The following is a 22,270-nucleotide window of genomic DNA, read 5'->3' on the forward strand; positions in this document are numbered from 1 at the left end:
GAAACATAGGAGGATCCCTTTTCATCTGAGGGACCAGGTTGACAAGGAACTAGACAACCTGGTGAACCTGGACATAATCGAGAAGGTGGAGGGCCCGACACCCTGGGTGTCCCCCATCGTAGTGGCAAGGAAACCGAAACAGCCGGACTCTGTCCGGATCTGTGTGGACATGAGGTTGCCCAACAAGGCCATCAGGAGAGAACGGCACTTGACCCCGACCATCAATGACATAATTGCAGAAGTGCAGGGGGCCAGGTTCTTCTCCAAATTGGACCTACGAGCCGGATACCATCAAGTTGTCCTCCACCCAGAGTCCCGCTACATCACGACCTTCACTACTCACAGGGGGCTCGATCGATACAAGCGGCTGAGCTTCGGAGTATCATCAGCAGCCGAAGTGTTTCAAAACATAATTCGAGGCGCCCTCGCAGATCTGGAGGGCGTCCTCAACATTAGTGACGATATTCTGGTCTTCGCCAAGACTGAGCTGGACCATCTGAAACGTCTTGCCAAGACCCTCGAGAGGCTGCAGTCGCTGGGGCTCACCCTCCACAAGGACAAGTGCAAATTCCTCCGCCCGACCATTGAGTTCTTTGGGTTCATATTCAAGGAGGGCGGTGTATCGCCGGACCTGAAGAAGGTCCGTGACATCAAGACGGCGCGACCGCCTGAGTCGGCATCGGACGTGCGAAGCTTCCTGGGTATGGTGACATACTGCGGGCGCTTCATCCGGAACCTGGCCTCGAGGTCGGAGCCACTCAGGGCCCTGACAAAGAAGGATACAGCCTGGCAATGGGGCCCGTTGGAGCAGTCGGCGTTCGAGGACATCAAGGGCGCCCTGACAGCAGATGATACCGTGGCCTTCTTTGACCCGGCCCTTGAGTCTGAAATTGTGGTGGACGCGAGCCCGTTCGGTCTGGGAGCTGTGCTCACTCAAGTGGGCCGAGATGGAGGGATCAGACCAGTGGCCTACGCCAGCAAAGCCCTCTCTGAAACCCAACAGAGATACCCCCAGATAGAACGCGAAGCCCTGGCCGTCCTGTGGGGCTGTCGGCACTTTCGGCTAATGTGCTGGGAAGACCTGTAACGGTGGTGACGGACCATAAGCCGCTGCTCCCGATAATGGCTGGATCATCATCGAAGCCGCCGGCCAGAATCGAGAGGTGGATGCTTTCCCTCTTGGAATATGGCGTCACCCTGATCTACCGGCCGGGTGCCAACAATGCGGCTGACTACCTGTCCCGACACCCGGAAGGTGGTGGAGGATCAGTGCGAGACTCCTGCGCCGAAGAAGCCGACAACCACATCAGAATGGTGGTAGAGGGTGCCACTCCCAACGCAATGCCGCTACCCGAACTGGAGGCTGCCGCGGCCAACGACGAGTGCTTCCGCATATTGAGGAGCTCAATGCGATCGGGATCCTAGAAGTCCGTGCTGGAGCTGGTGGCGGGCGCACTCAAGAGGCCAAAGTGACCCTCGAGCAACTCTGGAAAGTGAAGGACGAGCTGTCCTTCTCGGAGTCAGGCCTTCTGCTGCGGGGCGATCGCCTGGTGGTGCCGGGCTCCAAAGTCAATGAGGTCATCAATCTGGCACACCAGGGACACCAAGGAGCCGCCAAGACGAAGGCGAGACTGAGGCTGAAGGTGTGGTTTCCCGAGCTAGAAAGGAAGGTGGACGACTTTGTGGCGGCCTGCGTGTGGTGCCAGGCTGCCTCCCCGGTCCAGCGGGAAACTGAGGTCGAGGTAATGCCACGAGGGACCCGGCCGTGGGAGATCGTACATGCGGACTTTGGATCCACAGCTGTGGGCACCCACTTACTGGCCATTGTGGATGAATACTCCCGATACCCCGAGGTACAGTTCGTCGAGTCAGTGGCGTTTGAGCACGTGGTGGGAGCAGTGGAGAAGATCTTTGCCACCCATGGGTTTCCAGTAACCCTATGCTCGGACAATGGGTCCCCATTCCAGAGCGCACGGTTCTCGGAGTTCCTGGAGAGCTGCGGAGTGACACACAGGAAGGTATCCCCGCTGTGGCCCCGTGCGAACGGGGACGCAGAGCGGCTGATGAGAACACTGAATAAAACATTCCGAATAGCCCAAGGGCAGGGCCAGCCCCTCCAGCGGGCACTATACCAATTCCTGAGGGTATACCGCACCACCCCACACGCCTTGACGGGGGTTGCCCCGGCGGAAGTCTTATTCCGACGATGCCCCCGAGGCCTCCTGCCGGAGGTACGAGAAAAGGAGCCCGGCGTGATAGACGATCAACGGGTGGATGCGGAGCGACAGACAAGGACACTCCAAGAAAATATCAGGCGGGGTCTCCGTCCACAGCGGCTGGAACCAGGTGACGAAGTACTGATCCGGAACCGGCATCCTCATGGCAAGCTCTCGCTCCCGTATGAACCGGAGCCACTGGATGTGGTTGTAGTAAAAGGGACAATGGTGACGGCCTCGGATGGGAAATCGGCCGTCACTCGGAATGTGAGTTTCTTTAAGAAGCTGGGTGACTCTCGAGCCGAACTCCCGCCGGACCCGGACGAGACGGACCTCCCGGATGAAGACACCCCCCGGGGGGAACTCTCGGGGTCGCCAGATCGAGGGACTGGAACCAAGGGAAGTCCTGCGGTGGAGGTAGGCGGGAGGTACCCCCAGAGGGCTGGGCGAGGGAAACCTGCCTACCTCGGTGACTATGTGCTGGGACCGATTGATTGTGTTCCGGAGTGAGGGGACTCAGGTGGCTGACATTAAAGGGGCATGGGCTCTGAGTTTTCAATTGTTGTTTTGTGTGCAGTGCAATATCTAGAAGTGTGTGCTATTGTTGTTCCTCCCGGAAAAAGGAGGAGTGTGGCGTTGCCCCGTGAGGGTATGCGCACGCGGCGGCGAGACGTTGCACGTTGCCGTGTGCGGCTTAAATAAACGGGGCGTTCCCGGCCGCGAGAGAGCAACCGGGGAGCCCGAAACACACGGACGTGTCCTGCGTGAGGTCTGTAGGTGGAGGGGCTCACGGGCACGCATGGGGGCATCCTGAGACCCCCAACAGTCACTAGATGTGCGACATTAGACTTTCTCCTAGCATGTGTTAATAAGATACAGACAACGAGGTTGCCAGCGTATGTAAGTAACATTCTTGATACAGATATGGCTAGTGAGATGATGAAATGGACAGTCAACTATACTGGCCAGTCCTCCACGCGGATGATCAATGGGTCAGAACTACAAACTAAACTGAATGACCCGATTGATGGGTGGATCTGATGACAATGTTTGAATGCTGAGAGTGCGCAGAATAGCAGGTGCATTTTGAGAGGATGCCAAAAGTTGGTCACTGGCCCAGATTGTAGAAACCCCAATCAGAGCAAGATGAATGGAAATGATTTGAATTGGTGAATGGCGGGCAGTAATCCAGTGGCCCACCTGGCCATGGAAATGTTTGTAAGAATATACAAGGTTGGTCATCCATGCCCCGTAACTTCACCTCCAATACAAGGGAGCGGTAGAGAGAAAGAGAAGGCAAGATATCTTTTACATTTCTTTTATTAAGTTCAGTTAAAAAAAAAAACTTTCCAAAGAATAAAGTAAGGAATACAGCACATCATACAATAAAACGGACAATAAATCCACATATAAAGACCTTTTTCCCCCATCATACCACACCACCTAAAACCCAATAAAATGCACACAATTCGTTACAAAAACTTTCTATACTTATCCATCGATTAAAAGCATTGTTCCCAATGATCTGCATAAAATAAAGCAATTAAATGTTAGCAATGAAGTGGTCAAGTGCAAGGTTTTCAGAAATGGCGCTATGGCCAGCCCTTCCATGGTGTTATTAGTACCCAAACATCGTCTCTGCAAATTTTCCTCATCCTGCCAGTCTATTCTCCGGAACCATTGGTCCAAATAGGCAGATATCTGTCATTCAGAGCACTGCATTGTAATAGTCAATGTTTAACAGTGTCAATCGAGTCTTTAGTTTTACAGAATCTGCACATTACAATATCTGAGGTAATTTTACCCCTCCTCAGAAAAAGGACCTTAGTCATTAGCATATTCCAACAAAATCTTTAAAGAATAGTCTGATAAAAATGATTTGGAACCAAATTAAAAACGGCGCAATGGATTCTCTCTTTTTGTGTTTGTGGGCCAAGTGCTTCAATGAGGCATAGGGGGTCATTACAACCCAGGCGCTAATTGCGCCAACTTTACTACGTTTACACCATGGTGGATGGCGGATTTACCGCCCCATTCCAAGGTGAGTGGGGCGGTAAATCCCCATTTCCCATCCCCATTCTTGCCCCATAGGGCATAATGGGAGTGGGGAAGGCGCTAATTACGCCACCATAAATTACGGTGGCGTAATTAGCATCATGGCAGGTTAGCGCCATGGATTTTAACGGCTGCTAAAAGCAGCCGTTAAAATCAGAATATGCGTTAAGGGTTAACGACGGCATTAACCCTTAACGCCTGGGTCGAAATGAGGCCCATAGTCATGAAATCGGTCGGTTGTGTGGACCCAATCCATACCAAAGAGAGCATGTTTTAATCAGTATGCATTCTGTATCAATACACCCTGGTCCAGACCCAATTCCGATAAAACCACTACACACATAACTTTTAAGTGAGCCACACAATGTGTGTTGCCGCCCAATGAACCCTTAAGTTCCATATATCTTTTCATGTCACCATACAGATGTTTGTAACCTGGAGTGATTAATTTTTGAAACAGGGACATCAATCTCCATTGCACCCTGTGAGGAATCTGAGGGCATCCTCACTTCTTTCCCCGAGGTATCCTCGCCCACCAGTGGCCAGGGAAAGGATGTCGCTAATTGGATCCTGACCCTGTGTGTGATGGCTGAACTGTCCGATCCTTTAGCTATCTCCTTGAACCGTAACTGTGCCATTCCTGACTGTCTCTCCTTGACCCTTCTCTTTATGAAGCTGCACCCTGTATTCTACATTTGGTAAATACATCTCTTATTGATTTTCCTCCTTACCTCTCGTATCCCTGTGTACACTGCATTGTATTCCTGTTTTTAAAAACCAAATCTCGGTGGATGTGCTTTCACATCTTGCATCCTTTTTGTGCTGCACTGGATTGTATTCCTTTTTAAAAATGGATTCCTGCACCCCATCTGTATTGTGCCCTCCTTAACTACTAGACCGCCTGTCAATTAGGGCCAGGACTGTGCATTGTAGACCCTCATTCTTTCTGTTCCCTTCTTGCATCTATCCACTGCCACTGAAATGGCACTGTCCATCCCTCCAATCTTCTGTAACTGCTACACTATCACCTATCCTTCCTCTTTCACAAAATCTGGATGAATGAAGCACAAAAAAGACATCCTGGGGGCAAATCCTAGCCTTCCCATCGCAGACAGCTATGTCGGTGCATCTCCCCTTTCTTATCCTCTACCATTAATGATGGCACCAAGTGGGAAGTCTTCTTGGCGGCTTCTTGTCACCACGCTGCATTATTAATGTCTAGCATACTGGCACTATCCTGGTTCATGGTCCTCAGGCCAACTGCCTTCTCTTTGACCGGATCCTGCCATCGCTCATTAACTTTCTCATCCTCTGCCATTAATGATGGCACCAAGTGGGAAGTCTTCTTGGCGGGCTTCTTGTCACCACGTTGCATTATTAATGTCTAACATACTGGCACTATCCTGGTTCATGGTCCTCAGGCCAACTGCCTTCTCTTTCACCGGATCCTGCCATCGCTCATTAACTTTCTTCCTTCTTCTGCCTCTCCCCCTACTTCTCCCTCTGTTCCCCTACCTCTGACTGAAGAACCACGCCCCTGTACTCCACCTCAGAAAACCTTCAAAGGGAGAGATCGTCTCCACCTGGCTCCTTCTTGAAGACTCTGACCTTGACATTCTTGCTCTTACTGAGAGATAGATCAATACCAGCTCAGTCACCGCTTTTGACTCCCTCCTACCTGACGGCTTTGAGATCATTTCCAAGGCTTGACCTGACATGCTGGCGGCGAGGTTGCCTTAATCTTCCCTGAGTGGGTTCCTTCTTCCATCATACCTACTCAGCTCTACTCTTCCTTAGAGAGCCTGGTATGCAAATTGGTCATCTTTCCCTCCTTCACCTTGACCATTGCTACCATTTACCGGCCTCCAGGCGCTGCCTGCCTGTTCCTCTCTGAATGGGCTGATTTCAGTCGCCCCTGACTCTCAACCTCCTCCAACCTGCTCCTCCTGAATCACTTTAACATCCAATTGGACTCCCCAGGCATAGCATCCACCCTTTTCATTGACCTCTGTGCCTCTCAGTCTGTCTACATTCTCCCTTCTGGTAACCCCACTCTGCTGGACACACTCTGGACGCCCTTATCCACTCTAACTTCCCGCTCTCATCTCCCCTGGCCACCCCTGTTTCCTGGTCTGACCACTCTCTTCTCTCCTGCCACCTGGGTCCCAAGGGCCTTGTGACCACTCCTCCAAAAGCCCTGCCAACCTCGTTCACGAACATGCGCCCGATGAAACAAGTGTCAGCTGCTGCCTTCACTTCCACCTTTATCCCAACTTGCCCTCCCAACTCAGACTCTACCACTAACACTGGCCTCATCAGCTTCCACCTCTCCATCACCAACACCCTTGACATTCTTGCCCCAGTCATGAGGATCCACTTGAAACCCGCCTCCAAGCACAACACTTGGTACAACTCTGAACTTGCAGACCTGAAACGAAAGTGCGGAGCTGCAGAATGGAAGTGGCAAATCTCAGGCTCATTCCCTGACAAACTGGCCTGCCGCCTGCTCTGAAGGCAATACAGACTCTCTATCTGTGCCAAGAAGAGGGCCCACATTCAGGCACAGGTATCTGGCACAGCCAACAACACGGCTGAACTTTTCAAAATCTGCAGGGAACTTGCCAACCCTTCTGCAGTATCCTCCTCCCCTATTCCTTCTCAGGTCCTCTGCAACACACTCGCCTCTCCCTTCACCATGAAAACTCAGGACATCCTCAACAGCCTTGTCACTCATTTTTCCAACCCATCCCTCACCCCCTTGCTCTCCCTTGGCCACTCACCCTCCTCCTTCCCCCATCAGAAGAAGTCACCAGAGTTGTCTGCTCTTTGAAGGTCTCTTCCAAACAGGTTTCCCCTTGATCATCCAGAACCATCAAGGACATTTGCTCTCTCGCCCCTGCACTCTCTGATCTCTGTAACAACTCCTTTGCTATGGGTTCTTTCCTCACCTTCCTCAAGCACGCCCTTGAGTGCCCCCTCCTTAAAAAACTATCCGCAGACACTTCCTGTCCAGCCAACTACTGCCCCATTTCCATCATCCCCTTCCTGGGTAAACTGCCGGAGGAGTTGGCCCTGTCCCAACTCAACTCTAACACAGAACTTTTTGGGCGGTCTCCACAACCACCAGTAAGTATTCCAAGCATCCAGCGGCACGAAACTGCTCTTCTGAACACCTGTGAAGAACTGTTTGCATCCTTGGATTCCAACTCACCTGCTGTCCTCATCCTTCTTGTTCTCTCCTCTGCATTTGACACAGTCAACCACTCCATCCTCACACAAAGGCTCCATGACACCCTTGGTATCTGCACTGGACTGGCTGACCTCCTTCCTAACTGACTGCTCCTCCCAAGTCATCCTGGGCACCTCCTCTCCTACGTCCTTCTCCACCTGTGGTATCCCCCAGGGATCTTTTCTCTCGCTGTCGCTCTTTAACATCTACCTTACTCAGCTGGCATTCATCTCCTCCTCCGCCCCCAACTTCCAGTGTTATGCCGATGACACACAACTCTTTGTGAAACTTCCTGCTGACCCTCTTGCACCTTCTATCATCCCTGAATGCCTTTCTGCCATCCGGGCCTGGTGCACTTTCAATGATCTCTGCCTCAATGCCAGCAAAACGAGATCCTTCCGATAGGGACCCCTGCACCTGACTTCTTTCCTTCACTCTGGCCTTCTTCCATGGACTCTTCCTGGCCCCTTCTTCTGAAGCCGGAATCCTCTGAGTCATCTTCGACTCCTCTCTCTCCTTTCTCCCTCACACTTTGGAAATGGCCAAGAAGTCCCACTTTCAGCTCTTCCTTCTCAAAGGAATTCTACCTTTTCTCACCTTACCCCAGGAGCTCAATGTTACTGCCCTGGTTCTCTCTAGGCTTCACTATTGTGATAGCCTACTCCTGAATCTACCTTCTTCCACTCTGCGACTCCTCCAGCTAATCCAGAATAGGGCAGCAAGTCTTATCCTTGGCCTCAAGCCCAGGAACCGCATCTCTCCTGCCCTAAAAATTCTTCACTGGCTCCTGGTTGCTTCACGGATTAAATAAAAAATCATTCTATCATCCACAAGGCTGTCTGGGGCCAGGGACCACACTATCTGCAACTCTGCTTTACTAAATATTCCCCCTCTAGACCTCTGTGCTCCTAAGGCACCAACTGTGTTTTGCTAAACAGAGGGCAGGAGATTGATTGCTTTCCTCAGCTGGATCCCTTCTTTGGAACAGCCCCCCCCTCTTTGTCTTGAGCAGGACTTTCTTAAATTCCAGAAGAACTTTAAGACCTTCCTCTTTACCTCCTCCTTGCCCGCCCTATGTCCTCTGCTAATCTAATACTCTGCTCGTTTGATGTTCATGGCCCTTATACATCCTTGGGGCCCCGGACCTCCCATAGTGCATGCCTTTCCACTGCACTTGCCTCGACTCACCCTCCACTCTTGGAGGCTCACACTTACCTTACATTGCACTTCACCTGTTGCTCACCCATGAGCACCCCAGCACCTATCCCTTTCCCTCTCCCTTCTGCACGTTCTGAACACTCACAAGGCATAGTAGGTTTGCCCACCCCACCTCCCAACTGTATTTAATATTTTGTATGTATTTTAATTGTTTCTCATCCCTTGTCCCCTCCATGTTGCCCTGTGGGTGCTTTGAAACAGTATTTTCTTTCTGTATAAGTGCCTTACAAGCGAACAATAAATAAATAAATATGTGAGGAAGGACTTTCTGGTTGGAGGAGAATTGGGAAGTGGAGGTGAGGCACCCTTGGGTGAGATGCAGTATCCCCCATTTCCCTTTCACCATGAGTCTGACACCCCCCAGGGCCTATCTAGGCTATTGCCAGTCCCTTTCCTTTTTTCCTGTAAAACATTCCCCAGTAAACACCGGTGCGGTACTGGGCTGAGGAAGAGACGAGCACAATACATCCTTTTTATTGACTCACACATGCACACACACACTAGTTAGGTTCTGGGAGGGGGAGGAGGCAACCAAGAGCAATGCAGAACTCCCAAACTAGCAAAAAGTGGTCTAGTCCTTTTTGGACCAAGCAACCTGGTGTGAGGTTTAAAAGTAGCAAGAACAGTGAAAATGGAGCCAGCTGTGGAAGCAGATCTATGGACTGCTGGACGAGCGCAGAACTCTCCTGGAAGGTGGCGTGGCAGACGGAGTGCTCAATAACCCCAGTTAGATGCAGAGTGTATGCAGCGGGAAGCAAGGATGAAGGAAGCAGGAGGCCGGTGGTGGACTACGGAAATGGACCTGGCATGACCAGGCAAAGCTGCGGAGTGAGCCCCGAGCTGCGAGAGATGCAGCAGTGGTGGGAGCGAAGCCACAGAGAGCTGTTGTGGAGACGTAGTGAGGCACCGCACGAGGGAGAGAGAGAGCTTGTGGCGGGCGTAAGCCTCATTGGGTGCTGTTAGCAGTGAGTCAATCTAGGCAGGGGGGCACGGGGACGGCAGGCTAGCATGTCAGATCTGTGAGAACTTTATTGAAAGCCGATGTAAAATGAAAGCAAGCACTTTTGAATACCGATCCGAATGAAAGCAAGAACTGTTGAATGTTGATTTGAATGAAAACAGTTTTGTGGAATCTCCCGATATAAAGGAACTGTGTAACTTGAGAGATCAAGCATTGGCAAGCGCCATAAGAATATAAGGAACTGTGTAACTTGAGAGAACAAGCATTGACAAGAGCCATGAGAATATGTGAAAGTGCAACAAGTGAATAGTGGCAAAAGACAATGGTAAAGCATTATGAGGATGTGCAATGAGAATCTACCAAGCACCACTGTACACCTGAAGCAGTGGCAATGTACATATTGTGAGAAACCTAGGGGTATTCTCCCACGTAGACCCCTAGAATCCTCTATTCAGGTGGCCAGGGCAGGGCCATTGCTTTTGTTTCCCAACCCTGGGGGTAGGCAAGTGAGGGAGGATCACCTATGTAGGGGCTTCCAGGTGGGCGCTCATAGGAATACCCCAGGCAAGAGCCGGTATCCTAACAGGACGCAAGATACGGAGGAAAAAGACCCGGAAGCCTTCATGGGATATGCAGGTCCCATTGTCCCTGATCCAAGAAGGAGGCGGACATATCATGTGTGGTCCCCAAACAGTGCCCAGACTGCAAGAAGCATCAACATGTGGAGCCGATGCAGAAGCAGAGAAGAAGCCGATGGCTGCAGGAAGTGGGAAGGAGACCAACCCCAGTCAAACCGGCGCCATGCGAGCAAGTCCCAGAATGTAACGGAAAGCACAGGCGGAACGGTAGGGATGAGGGGCAGTTAAGAAGTTGCAGTTTCAGACCAGTGCAAGTGCTACATGGGTCTGGGAACCGAACAAAAGTAAACAGTGCATCCTAGGAAATCTTCCTCGTACCAGTGGCAGGGATAAGACCACTGACCACCAGAGAAGGGTCTGGCTCCATAGTGAAAGTGATGAGTGCATCAGAGGAGATTTCCTCAGACGCACTCTTCACTTTAACTCTGGAGCCAGACCCTTCTTTAATGACACATATGCCATCTTTGTGACACCTTCCTTCTTCTACACCCATTCAGGGGTAAGAGAGAATGGTAGTAGGGTTGGTGGGTGGGGTAGAGAGAGTGGGGGTAGGGTGGGTGGGAGAAGAGCTAGTGGAGGTAGGGTGAGTTGGGGATAGAGGGTGGCTGGCGGTAGAGAAAGTGAAGGGTGGGTGGGGTACAGCAAGTGGTGGGTGGGCGGGGTAGATAGATTGGAGGTAGAGCAGGTGTGTGGGGTAGAGAGAGTGGCGGTAGGGTGGGTGGAGGTAGTGTGAGTGGGGGTAGAGAGAGGGGAGGTAGGATAGGTAGGTGGGGGTAGGGTAGGTGACTGAGGGTAGAGAGAGTGGAGGCAGTAGGGGTGAGTCTGTGGGGGTAGAAAGATTGTAGGGTAGGTGGGTGGGGGTAGTGGGAGTGGTACTAGGGTGGGTGGGTATAGAGAGAGTCAGGGTAGGGTTGATTGGGGTAGAGAGTGGAGGCAGGAGGGGTGGGGGTAGCAAAAGTGGTGGGTGGGTGGCTGGGGGTAGAGAGAGTGAGAGTGGAGGTAGGGGTAGAGCGAGTGGAGGTAGGGTGGATGGGGGTAGAGAGAGATGTAATTAATCTGATTGACTCATCCCTAGGGGAGGCAGCTGCTACCTGATCCTGACCCTGGGAGCGGCTTCATGAGGAAGGATCACATGGGAGGAGACAGCTACCAGGGCGATGTCATGACTTCACTGGACGAGACACGGTATCTCCCCCTTTCCCATGAGGAAAATTCCCTAATACCCAATACCCTTTTCCATGAGGAAGACCCTCTGAGGCCCCAGACCCTCATGGCATACTGTCAGATATGTGTTCCCACTGGTAGGAGAAGTGAACCCATATTTTTATGGCCAAACACACAACCATAACACCAACTCACACTATACATACATAACACCTTTTTCTTCTTAAAGGAATAGTGCGCTCAAAATGTTTATAGTCTTAAAAGATGGGCAATAATACAAAATATATAATAAACATCTTTTTAATGAAAGTTCCTATGTAAAATGTTAACCAAATAATGTTTAAACCCCTTTAATATCAAGCACTAGGAGGCGTCCATTTTGTGAAATGGACGAGCCTCCAGTGCTGGAGTTAATCTCTGCCCTTGCGGCACTAATGAAGCAAAGTTCCACCTGTTTGAACACAGAACATCTACTTGCACCTTTAAAGGCCTGCGTTTTACACATTTGGGTCGAAAGACCATGACTTCAGATTTTTCAATATTCAATGTAAGATTGAACTCATTACATTTCTTCACAAAGACAGACCATTTTTTTTTTCAGCCCTTGTGGGGATGTTGCTATGAGGACTGCATCATCGGCATAAAGCACGGCTGGATATTTAGCAGTGTCAATTTTGGGACAATCTTGTAGAATGTCAATCACTTCTTGCATATAGAGAATGAAAAGGAAGGGTGCCAATGTACAGCCTTGTATGACACAAACTTTAAACAGTGTAAGGCAGTCATTTCACCACCAACCCCAAATCGTACCCTAGCCATGTTTGAGGAATAAAGCTGACAAATTATGCTAATAAAAGCACCAGAGGCTTTGCGTTTTAGTATTGGCCACAGAGTGGCTCTACAGACTGAGTCAAATGCTGTTTTAAATCAACAAAAGTGACATACGGGCGCATCTTCTTAGGACACTATATTTTTGTAATAAAATAAAGAACATGAAACACTGATCGATTGTTTCTCTGTTTTCTTTGAAGCCCGCCTGAATATCGTGAATAATGCTGCCCCTGTCCACCCAGTCCTGAAGGAGTTTAAGCACTACCTTACCAAAAGGTTTACCAATGCCATCCAGAAGGGAGATTTGGTGGTCATTTCCTGGATTGTCTTTACCACCCTTTTTGTAGATCCCCACCCTTCTCCATGAATCTGGGACCTCCATTCTGGACAGGATGGCATTAAACAGCCTGGCAAGTACAGCCGCCCAGAAAACTTCTGAGATGTATCTGAAATGTAAATGTCGGGCCAAACTTAAAGAAACCTTACAAAGAGTATATATCTCAACCCGAAAGCCATACCTACAATATTGATGATACAGAGAAAGCATATGAGAAGTCCCGGTAAACCAAAGACACAAGGTGGGCAAAGCATATGAGAAGTCTTGTTAAACCAAAAGCACTAGACGAGTGAAATATATGAGAAATCCTGACAAGCAAAGCAAACAATTGATATTTCTAAAAGTCCTGTCATGGGAGTATACCATGAAAGTGAAAGTCATTGATATATATAAAAGTCCTGGCAGGCGAGTACACCAGACAATTGGTGTTGCAGAAAGAGTCCTGGCAGTAGGGTACACTGTGCAGTTGGCATTGCATAAAGGAACCTTTCAGGGTAGTAAAGCAGGCAATTTGCAAGCCCTAAGAAATGTTAACGGAAAGAATGGTATTTATTTATTGAACCCAGAAAAGTTGGATGTTAAAGAAAGACATTGCTATCCAGACCGAGGGTTAAAGAAAGACATTGCTATCCAGACCGAGGAGAAAGTATTAAAGCAAGACTGTTAATGACTCGGTTGCCTAAACAGCAGTCCAAACAAGACACCAAGGAAGTGTTAACAAAAGTGACTATTCTTCTAATTGAGAATCCAGAGCAAGGGATCCACCCCCTGGAATCAGGGCTTTCCGCCCAGGAGAACATTTCTGTTGGAATTATACTTATTTCAGTTGTGAACACTTTTTGAGTAGTTGAAGAGGTTTTGCTTATACATTGGCCCTCATTACAACACCGGCGCTAAACCATAGCGCTATTAGCACCATGGTTGCTGCCGGCATTGTAACGAGTCCGCCATGGTGAAATGGGGAAGTACCACCCCATTCCAAGGTTGGCGGGGCGGTACTTCCCCATTTCATGCTGGCCCTTCCCCATTCCCATTTTTGCCCCATAGGGCATAATGGGAATGGGGAAAGGCAGTAATTACGGTACCGCAAATTGCGGTACCGTAAATATCAACAGGGTCCCTTTGCGGGTCCCTGCAATAACGGCTGGTTCCAGCCGCCGTTATGTGAATTGGGCGCTAAGGCATTACCGGTACCCATACTGGTACCGGTAATCCCTTAGCGCCAGGGTCGTAATGACCCCCATTGTAATTTGTTTATAGTGTGAGGGTCAGGATAGGACATTTTGGACAGAAGGACGTTTTTTCAGTTATTGGCATCCTGACACAGATCCTTAGTTTTGATTTATAGGCAGGGACACACCTCTTTAAGCATAGGGTCATAGAGGAATTTTTTCAACCCTTTTTCTTTTAATAAATATCTTTGGTAAAAACATGACAACCTTGTGTCCGGCTCTCATTTCTGACTCCCCACAGAGCGGAGGTAGGATGGGTGGGGATAGAGAGTGGAGGTAGTATGGTGAGTGTATGGTGGTAGAGGGAGTGGATGTAGTAGGGTGGGTGTGTGGTGGTAGGGTGGGTGGAGGTAGAGAGAGCTGGGTTATGGTGCGTGTATAGAGAGTGGAGGTAGGGTGGGTGGATGGGTGGGTTTTCAAACAGTGGCTGTAGGGTGGCTTGGGCTAGAGTGTGTGTGGTTGGGTGGGTGAGGGTAGAGAGTGGCGGTTGGGTGGGTGGGGGAAGAGATAGTGGGGGGTGGGTGGGGTTTTGAGAGAGGAGTTAGGTTGGGTAAGTGGAGGTAGCGTGGAGGTAGTACAAGAAACCTGAAGGGGTGTCTCTTACTAGTTTCCGGAGATCTGTCATCCAGGTGGCCAGGACAAGTCCATCACTATTGGATGCAGTTCCTGGTGGTGGACCAGTGAGGGAGGATCACCTGGATGGGGGCTCCTCGAGAAGTGGGACAGCGACATGTGACATGCAGTATTCCCCTTCCTTTGACATCTTTTCCCCATCCTCTCACCTAGGACATTGAAAACCACTGCCCCCTCCCCCTTTTACAACACAAACACTTTCACACTACACAAAGGACAACGGACTAACACCAGAGCAGTTTACCTGACATGTCCCAATAAAAGGGTCAGGCAAAGTCAGGCAATTTATCAGAATCACATGCACCTGATGGCCCTTTCCCTTTCCCACAGGAATAAAAGGTGGAGCCAGAGAGCACAGTACGAGCAGGGCAGACAGCATGACAAGATGGCTAAGCAGACTCAGCAGGTCAAGAGAAGGAGAAAGGCAGCAGGAATCGAGAGGGTGGAGAGGAGGGAAGTGACCTTGCCCTTTTCGTCCCGGACCCACTTAACCTTCAAGGAAGAAAGCCTAAGACCGCGAACAATAGCACAGGTGTCTTGCAGCAGATGTCAACGGTACCTGGGGCAAGCCTATGCCGATAAACAGGAGCAAGGGACGCGCCCGCGGTACCTGCCTTGACTCCAATGAAGAGGAAAGCCAAGGGGTCCATCACAGCCGGTGAGTCGATGGGAGAAGCCATAAGAACCGGGCTGTGTTGATTGAGAATCGCAAAGTGACAAGTTTGAACCAAGTTCAATGAACTATGAAAGAACTGTAAAAAGTGTTAAAGGGGAGACCAGCTGAAGAGGGAAACCGGCACCACGTGGGTGCCAACTCAAAAAACTCTGGTCAATCCCCATCTGAGCACAACTACAGATACCAGAAGGCCGTAAAAGAGCCACTGAAATAGGTAAAAGTGGTCATATTGAGGGTCAAGCAAAATCCCAGTACAATCGAAAGACTTTGATCTACAAACTGTGTGAAAGAAAGGGAAGTGAATCTCGCAGTGAGAGGAAACAAGGGAAAGGATCCCGAGAGGGGCAAGGTCTAAAGTCCCAAGAAACATTGTGTTGACAAAAGAGAACCAGCCCGAGGTATGTCCGCTGGAACTGTTTAAAACGACATTAATATTTGTGAAGAAGGAAAAGCCATATTGAACCTGACCGAGGGAGGCTAAGATTCGAGCGGTGACCCAAGGGTGGAAAATTCTCACCCTAAGTGAAACCAGTATACAAACTTTCATTTGTTGAATGAACTTTTGTTTTATTATTTTGAAAACATCAGGTCCATAAAGGCAAAAGACTTTCAAGTGAAACGAGACTTGGCGATTGACGGCCCCGATAGTTAAAAGCTGAACTATCATCTCGTGCAGGGAAAGCTCGAGAGTGTGCTGTGCTCCACAATCCCACTTTACCCCACGCTCACAATGTGGGGAAGGGTGACCCAGGCTCTGCATCCGGACGTATTATTTGAGAACAATTTTTTTCTTTTCTTGAGAACTATCCCACACTACTTTTTGTATTAGTTGTAATGTTTGGCAATAGGTTTCTTAGTATAGGCCCTTTTATTTGACACAACGCCACTAGGACTACCTTATTTTTCATTTGATGGTTGACGCTTTCTCCCATCTTAGATTTAGGTTTAGATTAGCCGTTTTTTCAACCTGTATATAGCATTCATTGTTCAATAAACACCCTTGAACTGTGATCACATTGTGTCTGTCTTACTTTTTGCCACCATGAGTTCCTTACAGTAGATAGAGTAGAGGTATGGAGGGTGCATTCCTGGAGGTAGAGGGAATCTGGGTAGGATGGGTGGGTGGTGGTAGAGAGAGTAGGGTAGGGTGGATGTGGGGAGGGAGGGAATGGGAGTTGGGTGGGTGGGGGAAGAGAGAGTGGGGTAGGATGGGTTGGTGAGGGTAGAGAGAGTAGGGTAGGGTGGGTGTGTGGAGGCATAGAGTGGAATTTGGGTGGGTGGGGGAGGGCGGGGGAAGGGAAAGAGTGGGGATAGGGAACAGTGACTGTAGGATGGTGGGGGTACAGAGAACGTGTGGGGTAGAAAGAGTGTGGGTGGGGGTAGCGAGAGTTAAGGAAGGGGCGAGTGGGGGTAGGGTGGGTTGGTGGGGAGAGAGAGAGAGAGAGTGGAGGTAGGGAGGGTGTGTTGCTGGGGGTAGAGAGAGTGGGAGATGGATGGGTTTGTGGAGGTCGAGAGTGGGAGTTGGGTGGGTGGGGAACAGCAATAGTGAGGTAGGTTGGGTTGGGGTAGAGAGAGTGGAGGTTAGGGTGTGTTGTGACGACAGAGAGTTGAGGTAGGGTGGGTGAGAGGAGGCAGAGAAAATGGAGGTAGGGTGGGTGCCGGTAGAGGGAGTCGAAGTGGGGTGGGTGAGGAGTAGAGAGGGTGGGCGGGTGTAGAAAACAGATTTGCCAAACTAGCCCAATTGTCTGTGAAAAACCGCCCAAAATGGCCCATATATGACATCACTACACAGCTAGAAAATGGAAAGCCCAGCACCGACTTGCTTCTTACAAAGCTGCTGATTGGAACAAATATTTTTAGTGAATTTTTCCCTGGGTAGTACAGCGGGGGAGTTTGGAAAAAAGAGATATTTTGTGACTTGGAAGTTTCATACCATGGCATTGCCCTTTGCTATGCCAACCAGATATTCTCTGTACGGAACCCCCTTTCCCTCTCTTCTGTGACAATGGTTTTGGCAATTTTGTGGCGCAAGCCATAACTAAAAATGTTTATTGCATTCGGTAAAGTCAAGTGGTGTAATTAAGCCTCTTTCTATCAAACGTTTCATCCTGTTGCTCAGTGTAGAAACGTCAAGGATTTAACTGAAAATGACGACTATTTTCTGTATTTGTATTTAGGTCATATGTAAGCAAATGGAGCGCTGTATATGTCGTCATAAATACTTTTGCTTCACAGGTATTGACCAATTTGTGTTCTGTGTTGCAGGCAGGGGATGATCTACGGCAGGATATGCTTGTCCTTCAACTTGTTCGCGTCATGGATAGGATATGGCTGCAGATGGGGCTGGACATGCACATGATCATCTACAAATGCCAGTCTACGGGAAAAGGACAAGGTCAAAATTGATTATTAAATGCTTTTTGAAAATGGGACATGTCTATTGAATCTGAAATGAGTTAACCTATACAACACCAGCACGCATTAGTTGTTGTGCAACAAGTGTCGGCTTTAGGATTAGAGAATGAGCGTGTTATGTACATAGCATACAAAATCTTAAATGTATGAAACAATGAATGCGGTACAACGTACTCTGTTGTGTTCAGCTCTCTGCCAGGTGCCAGCCATAAAGTAGTCCTTCAAGCACACACACCAATGATTACACCTGTTATACCGGGTATACAGCCAGCTCATGTGTGTTGCCGCCTATGGCAACGTCAATTAATCTGCAAAATAAAGCACGCAGAAATTGGAAGTGCCCATGTGCTGCGAAAGGTTATCACTGCCAATTATGTTTGCTTTATTTTGCATAGTAATTGACCTTCCATTGTTTATGCATTGCAGGTCTATCTGAAGTGACATTACTAAACAGGTAAACGCGTGTTTTCTCATACATCAGCATTAGGGCTGGGTGTGTAGTCAAAGCACTGCATGCACTCTCCCAGCGGCAAACTTCACTTAATTCCACCTGAGTTTTTAATGTTGATAACAATGTTTTCTCAAATTTGTACCTGACATTAAAATGCAAATTACATTGATGTTGTAACATTGATTAGTAACGCTTGAAAGACTGAGAAGCATCATTGGGACAATCATACTGATCCCATTGGGAGTCCAAGTAATCGAAAGAGTGAGAATCAGGACTGGTCTCATCATACTCGTCCCAGTGAGAGACAAAGTAACCCAAAGAGTTAGATTCATTACTGGGCACTTCCAACTCGCCCTAGAGGGAGACCAAACACAGAGAAGTGAGAATCATCACTTGGATCATCATACTCGTCTCAGTCAAAATCAAAGCGATAACAGGATTAAGAACTGTGACAATCAGGTTGTTTTTATAGTTCTCAAGATATAAATTGGCCATCAGAGAAACAGAGACTTTGAAGTGTTGATGAGCACGACAGATTGAAAGAACCTCCAGGAGAAGGAGCACCTGTAAAGAGGATCTTGCAAAGTCAGGGGAAGGGGAAGCCAGGGAAATTCAGATTTTCAACACTATTAAAGACACAGAGGCGAAGGATTATGCTTTCTCTAAACTTGAATTCTCAAGCAGCAAATAACTGAACAATAATATATATATAACAAAGCAATTAAACTACAAATCCCCAAAAAGTTTAAATATTTGGTAGTCCATATATTATTGGTGCATCACAAAACACGTGACTTCCCTAACCAAGCTATACACATCGTGTCCCATAAACACTATCAGGCCGATTCATGGAATTAATGTGCGCTGAAATTTTCGGCGCAAGCGTGCGAAAGCGTGCGAATCGCAGTGCAAGTGTGAAAATCGCAACGAAACCCACGCACAGCGATTCATGGAAGTCCGTGCGCATGTAAATCCCTGGATGTGCGCTAAAATCCTGCGTGGTGCACACGTCTCCAAACAGCGTGCGCTTAGCGCACATAGCGCAGCGCACACAACAAAACTAGGCAGAACAGGGGGCGTAACACGCGGGATGGGGAACAACGCGTGAAAATGTGGGCGTCACGGGAGAAGTAGAGGAGGCAAATGCGCGGAACGCCCACACGCGCCTCTACAACATGTATTCATGGAATCGAACGGGGCTAATGCGTGCGCCAAAAACGACACGCTAATCCGGAAACACGTACGCCAGCAGGAAGCAGGCGTACGTGGGCCCGTGCAGCATAAAAGTGCATGCAAACAACAAACAAGCTCAGAGCCAAGATGAATATACCGTTCCTAGCAGCAGTGGTCGTGGGATACCGCAGGAGGAGGAGGATAGTCAAGCCCAGAATTTTACACCCAGAACCAGCCTTTTTGGGATGCCTGATGACCAGGTGTATGGGAGGTACAGGTTTCCACCTCACATAATACTCAACCTGATAAGTGAGTGGGAGGATGACCTCACATCACCCACCCTGTGCTCCCAAGCACTCAGCCCCCGGGAGAAGGTCCTCAATGTACTGCACTTCTTGGCCACTGGATCATTTCAGCGGACAAGTGCTATAGTGTGGGGGTGTCACAGGCGACGCATTCACGCTGCCTACACCAGGTGTTGGCCATCATGACTGCACGCCCATCAGTCCGCAGGCACATATACCTGCCCAGAACACCTGCAGAAAGGCAGGCTGCCATCCAGGATTTCTACGGGGTGGCACAATTCCCCAAAGTGCTAGGTGCCATTGATTGCACCCATGTGGCTCTTCGTCCCCCCAGGGCATCTGAGCACATCTATAGAAACCACAAGCACTGGCATTCCATCAACGTGCAGGTAGTATGTGATGCCAAGGGAATCATCACCTCAGTATATGCCAACTATCCAGGGTCCACCCACGACAGTTTCATTTACAGAATGTCAACCCTAAACCGGGACCTAGAAGCTGGGTGGCATGGCGATACATGGCTGCTTGGTGAGTATAAATGCCGCTGCACATGCATGCATGTCAGATACTGAGAATTGTCACGACTCCACTAATGATACCGATCACCACCTCCCCAGGGGACATGCCTACCCTCTGAGCACCCACATGATGACAGCAATTCTGAACCCCACCACGCCACCCGAGGTAAGATACAACACAGCCCATATTGCAACCCGGGGCATAGTGGAGCGCACATTCGGAGTGCTCAAGTCACGCTTTCGCTCCCTTGACCGTTCTGGTGGGCAGCTGTTATATGCTCCCCCAGTAGTGTGCAGGATCATAGTGGCAGCATGTGTCCTGCACAACGTTGCAACACGCCGGGGCCTGCTGGTGGACATGGTGGTGCCCCCACATCCCCAACCACATGCACGCCCACTGCACATGGGAGGGGAAAGGGCACGTGGTGAGGCAGCCCGTACGCAGCTGGTGGCTAATTACTTCACATAAAATCACAACCCTGTGGAGTGCACACAGCCCTGGCACATACCAGCTGACAATCAATGATGATGACATAAGGGACGCTCAACTGTCACAACCATACCAGCCTGAGATTGGTCACCTGGAAGTGTTACATTGTGTGCATCCCTACTTACCCAAACACCACCAATGCTGTGTCATCAAAAGACATGCATCTATGCTGCTAAATTCATTACCCCCTTGCTAAATACAACATGAACACAGCGCCATGTCACCCAACCCCTCCCCAGCTCCACCACCAAACACACCATGGCATGTCATGCAATGTGAAAGCAAACAAAACAATGTACAAGACCTGACACAAGTGTCACAAAGTACACTGTCCCTAATGGAAACTGCCCACACACAATATGCTTCCAGTAATGTATAACTAACAGCACACATTACCAAATACTTACCACCAACACAATGCTGCAACACACCATGGAAAAATGCAAAAACATGACAGTACTAACTTCAAGTAGTGGTAGTCTTACAACCTGAATACGCCAGCACATCAACCCCTTCCAACTGTAGAGTGTTGCTGCCACGCAAATGTCTCAGTGTACTGCATACAACATGAACAGCATCTGCAAAGTAGACAGCCTTGTGAAGACATGAGGAAGGAACCTGCAGATTAGTAGGAAGATATGGATGCACAAGCACATATCAATACACCATGCAGTGTACAATACAACAACAATATCCACTAGAGATGTCTACACAGTATTGACTACAGACTGCCCACACAGCTCAGGGGAGCCCAACGTCACTGTGTAATTCACTGTCACTTGGTCACACCCTTTGCAAGCCCATGGAAACGGGAAGCAGGAGGGGTGTGTCTCTCACAAGCCCACGCATCTAACCCAAACTCAGGACAAGCCTGCATGTGCCCAGCCGGAATACAGTGGATGCCCACGGGAGCCACACAAGGCAACACACTGTAAAAAAAAAATCAAAAATCAAAAATGGCCATGTGGGAGCCAGGGGGGTGGGGGAGGCCACCCAGGAGGTTCGAGGACAGGGTGCACACCAACACACACCTGCGTGGATGTTGCAGAAAAAAAAAAAAACCTTGGGCTCATGGCCTGCACGGCTATGCCATTGTGGGAGAACTGCTGTCGCTCTGCTCATCCTCTGCTGCTGCATCAGGAGGTGGTGGCACTATGGGAGGCAGCCTACGCAAAGCCCTGGTATGGTCCTCCATGGCAGCAAGCATGCAGGTCTGGAAGGTCTGATTCTAGAGGATTAAAGTGCGGAGATCCCCATGCAGCACATCACGGGTTGCCTGCATTTCTGCACGCATTGCCTCGTGTGATGCCCGGATCTCCTCACGTGTTGCATGCAGATCAGCTGAGAGCGAACGTGTGAGCTGCTCCAGCTGCTGTTCTGCCCTTAAATTACTGGAAGCCTCAAGTTCAACCAGAGTCTGCCTGAGGTTATGTAGTTCTACTCTCAAGGCTTCCCTGTGGCCCTGGGTGTCATGCCGCCGCCTTTTTGTGGTTGCTGGCGGCTATGGAAGCCTTGGTGTTGGCGGCGCCATTAGGATGTCCCGTTTTTCTCTTTCACTTCCTGGTGTGGCGAACTAGTCTTTTTCCTTTGGTTTCCCTTTTCCGTATTTATCCACGCCCATCTCTGGGCTCTGTGCGTTGCAACTTTGTTTCCTTTCACTCTGTTGCCATGCTACTCCATACCTTTGCTCCGTACCTGTGTACTCTGTCCCCTCGCGCAGGTTTTTTC

General features: G+C 49.5%; 1 protein-coding gene across 1 annotated transcript in view; it reads left to right on the plus strand.

Annotated features, from left to right (window-relative positions):
- Window positions 1–22,270, plus strand: part of PIK3C2G (phosphatidylinositol-4-phosphate 3-kinase catalytic subunit type 2 gamma) — a 3,221,975-nt gene that overhangs the window by 2,454,993 nt on the left and 744,712 nt on the right. Inside the window, exon 22 of the mRNA XM_069628394.1 lies at window positions 17,456–17,585. Coding sequence (XP_069484495.1) covers window positions 17,456–17,585 — 130 coding nt within the window. The remainder of the gene's footprint in view (window positions 1–17,455; window positions 17,586–22,270) is intronic.

This window comes from Ambystoma mexicanum, chromosome 12 (genome assembly GCF_040938575.1).
Source record: "Ambystoma mexicanum isolate Mex_15411 chromosome 12, UKY_AmexF1_1, whole genome shotgun sequence".
NCBI classification, from domain to species: domain Eukaryota; kingdom Metazoa; phylum Chordata; class Amphibia; order Caudata; family Ambystomatidae; genus Ambystoma; species Ambystoma mexicanum.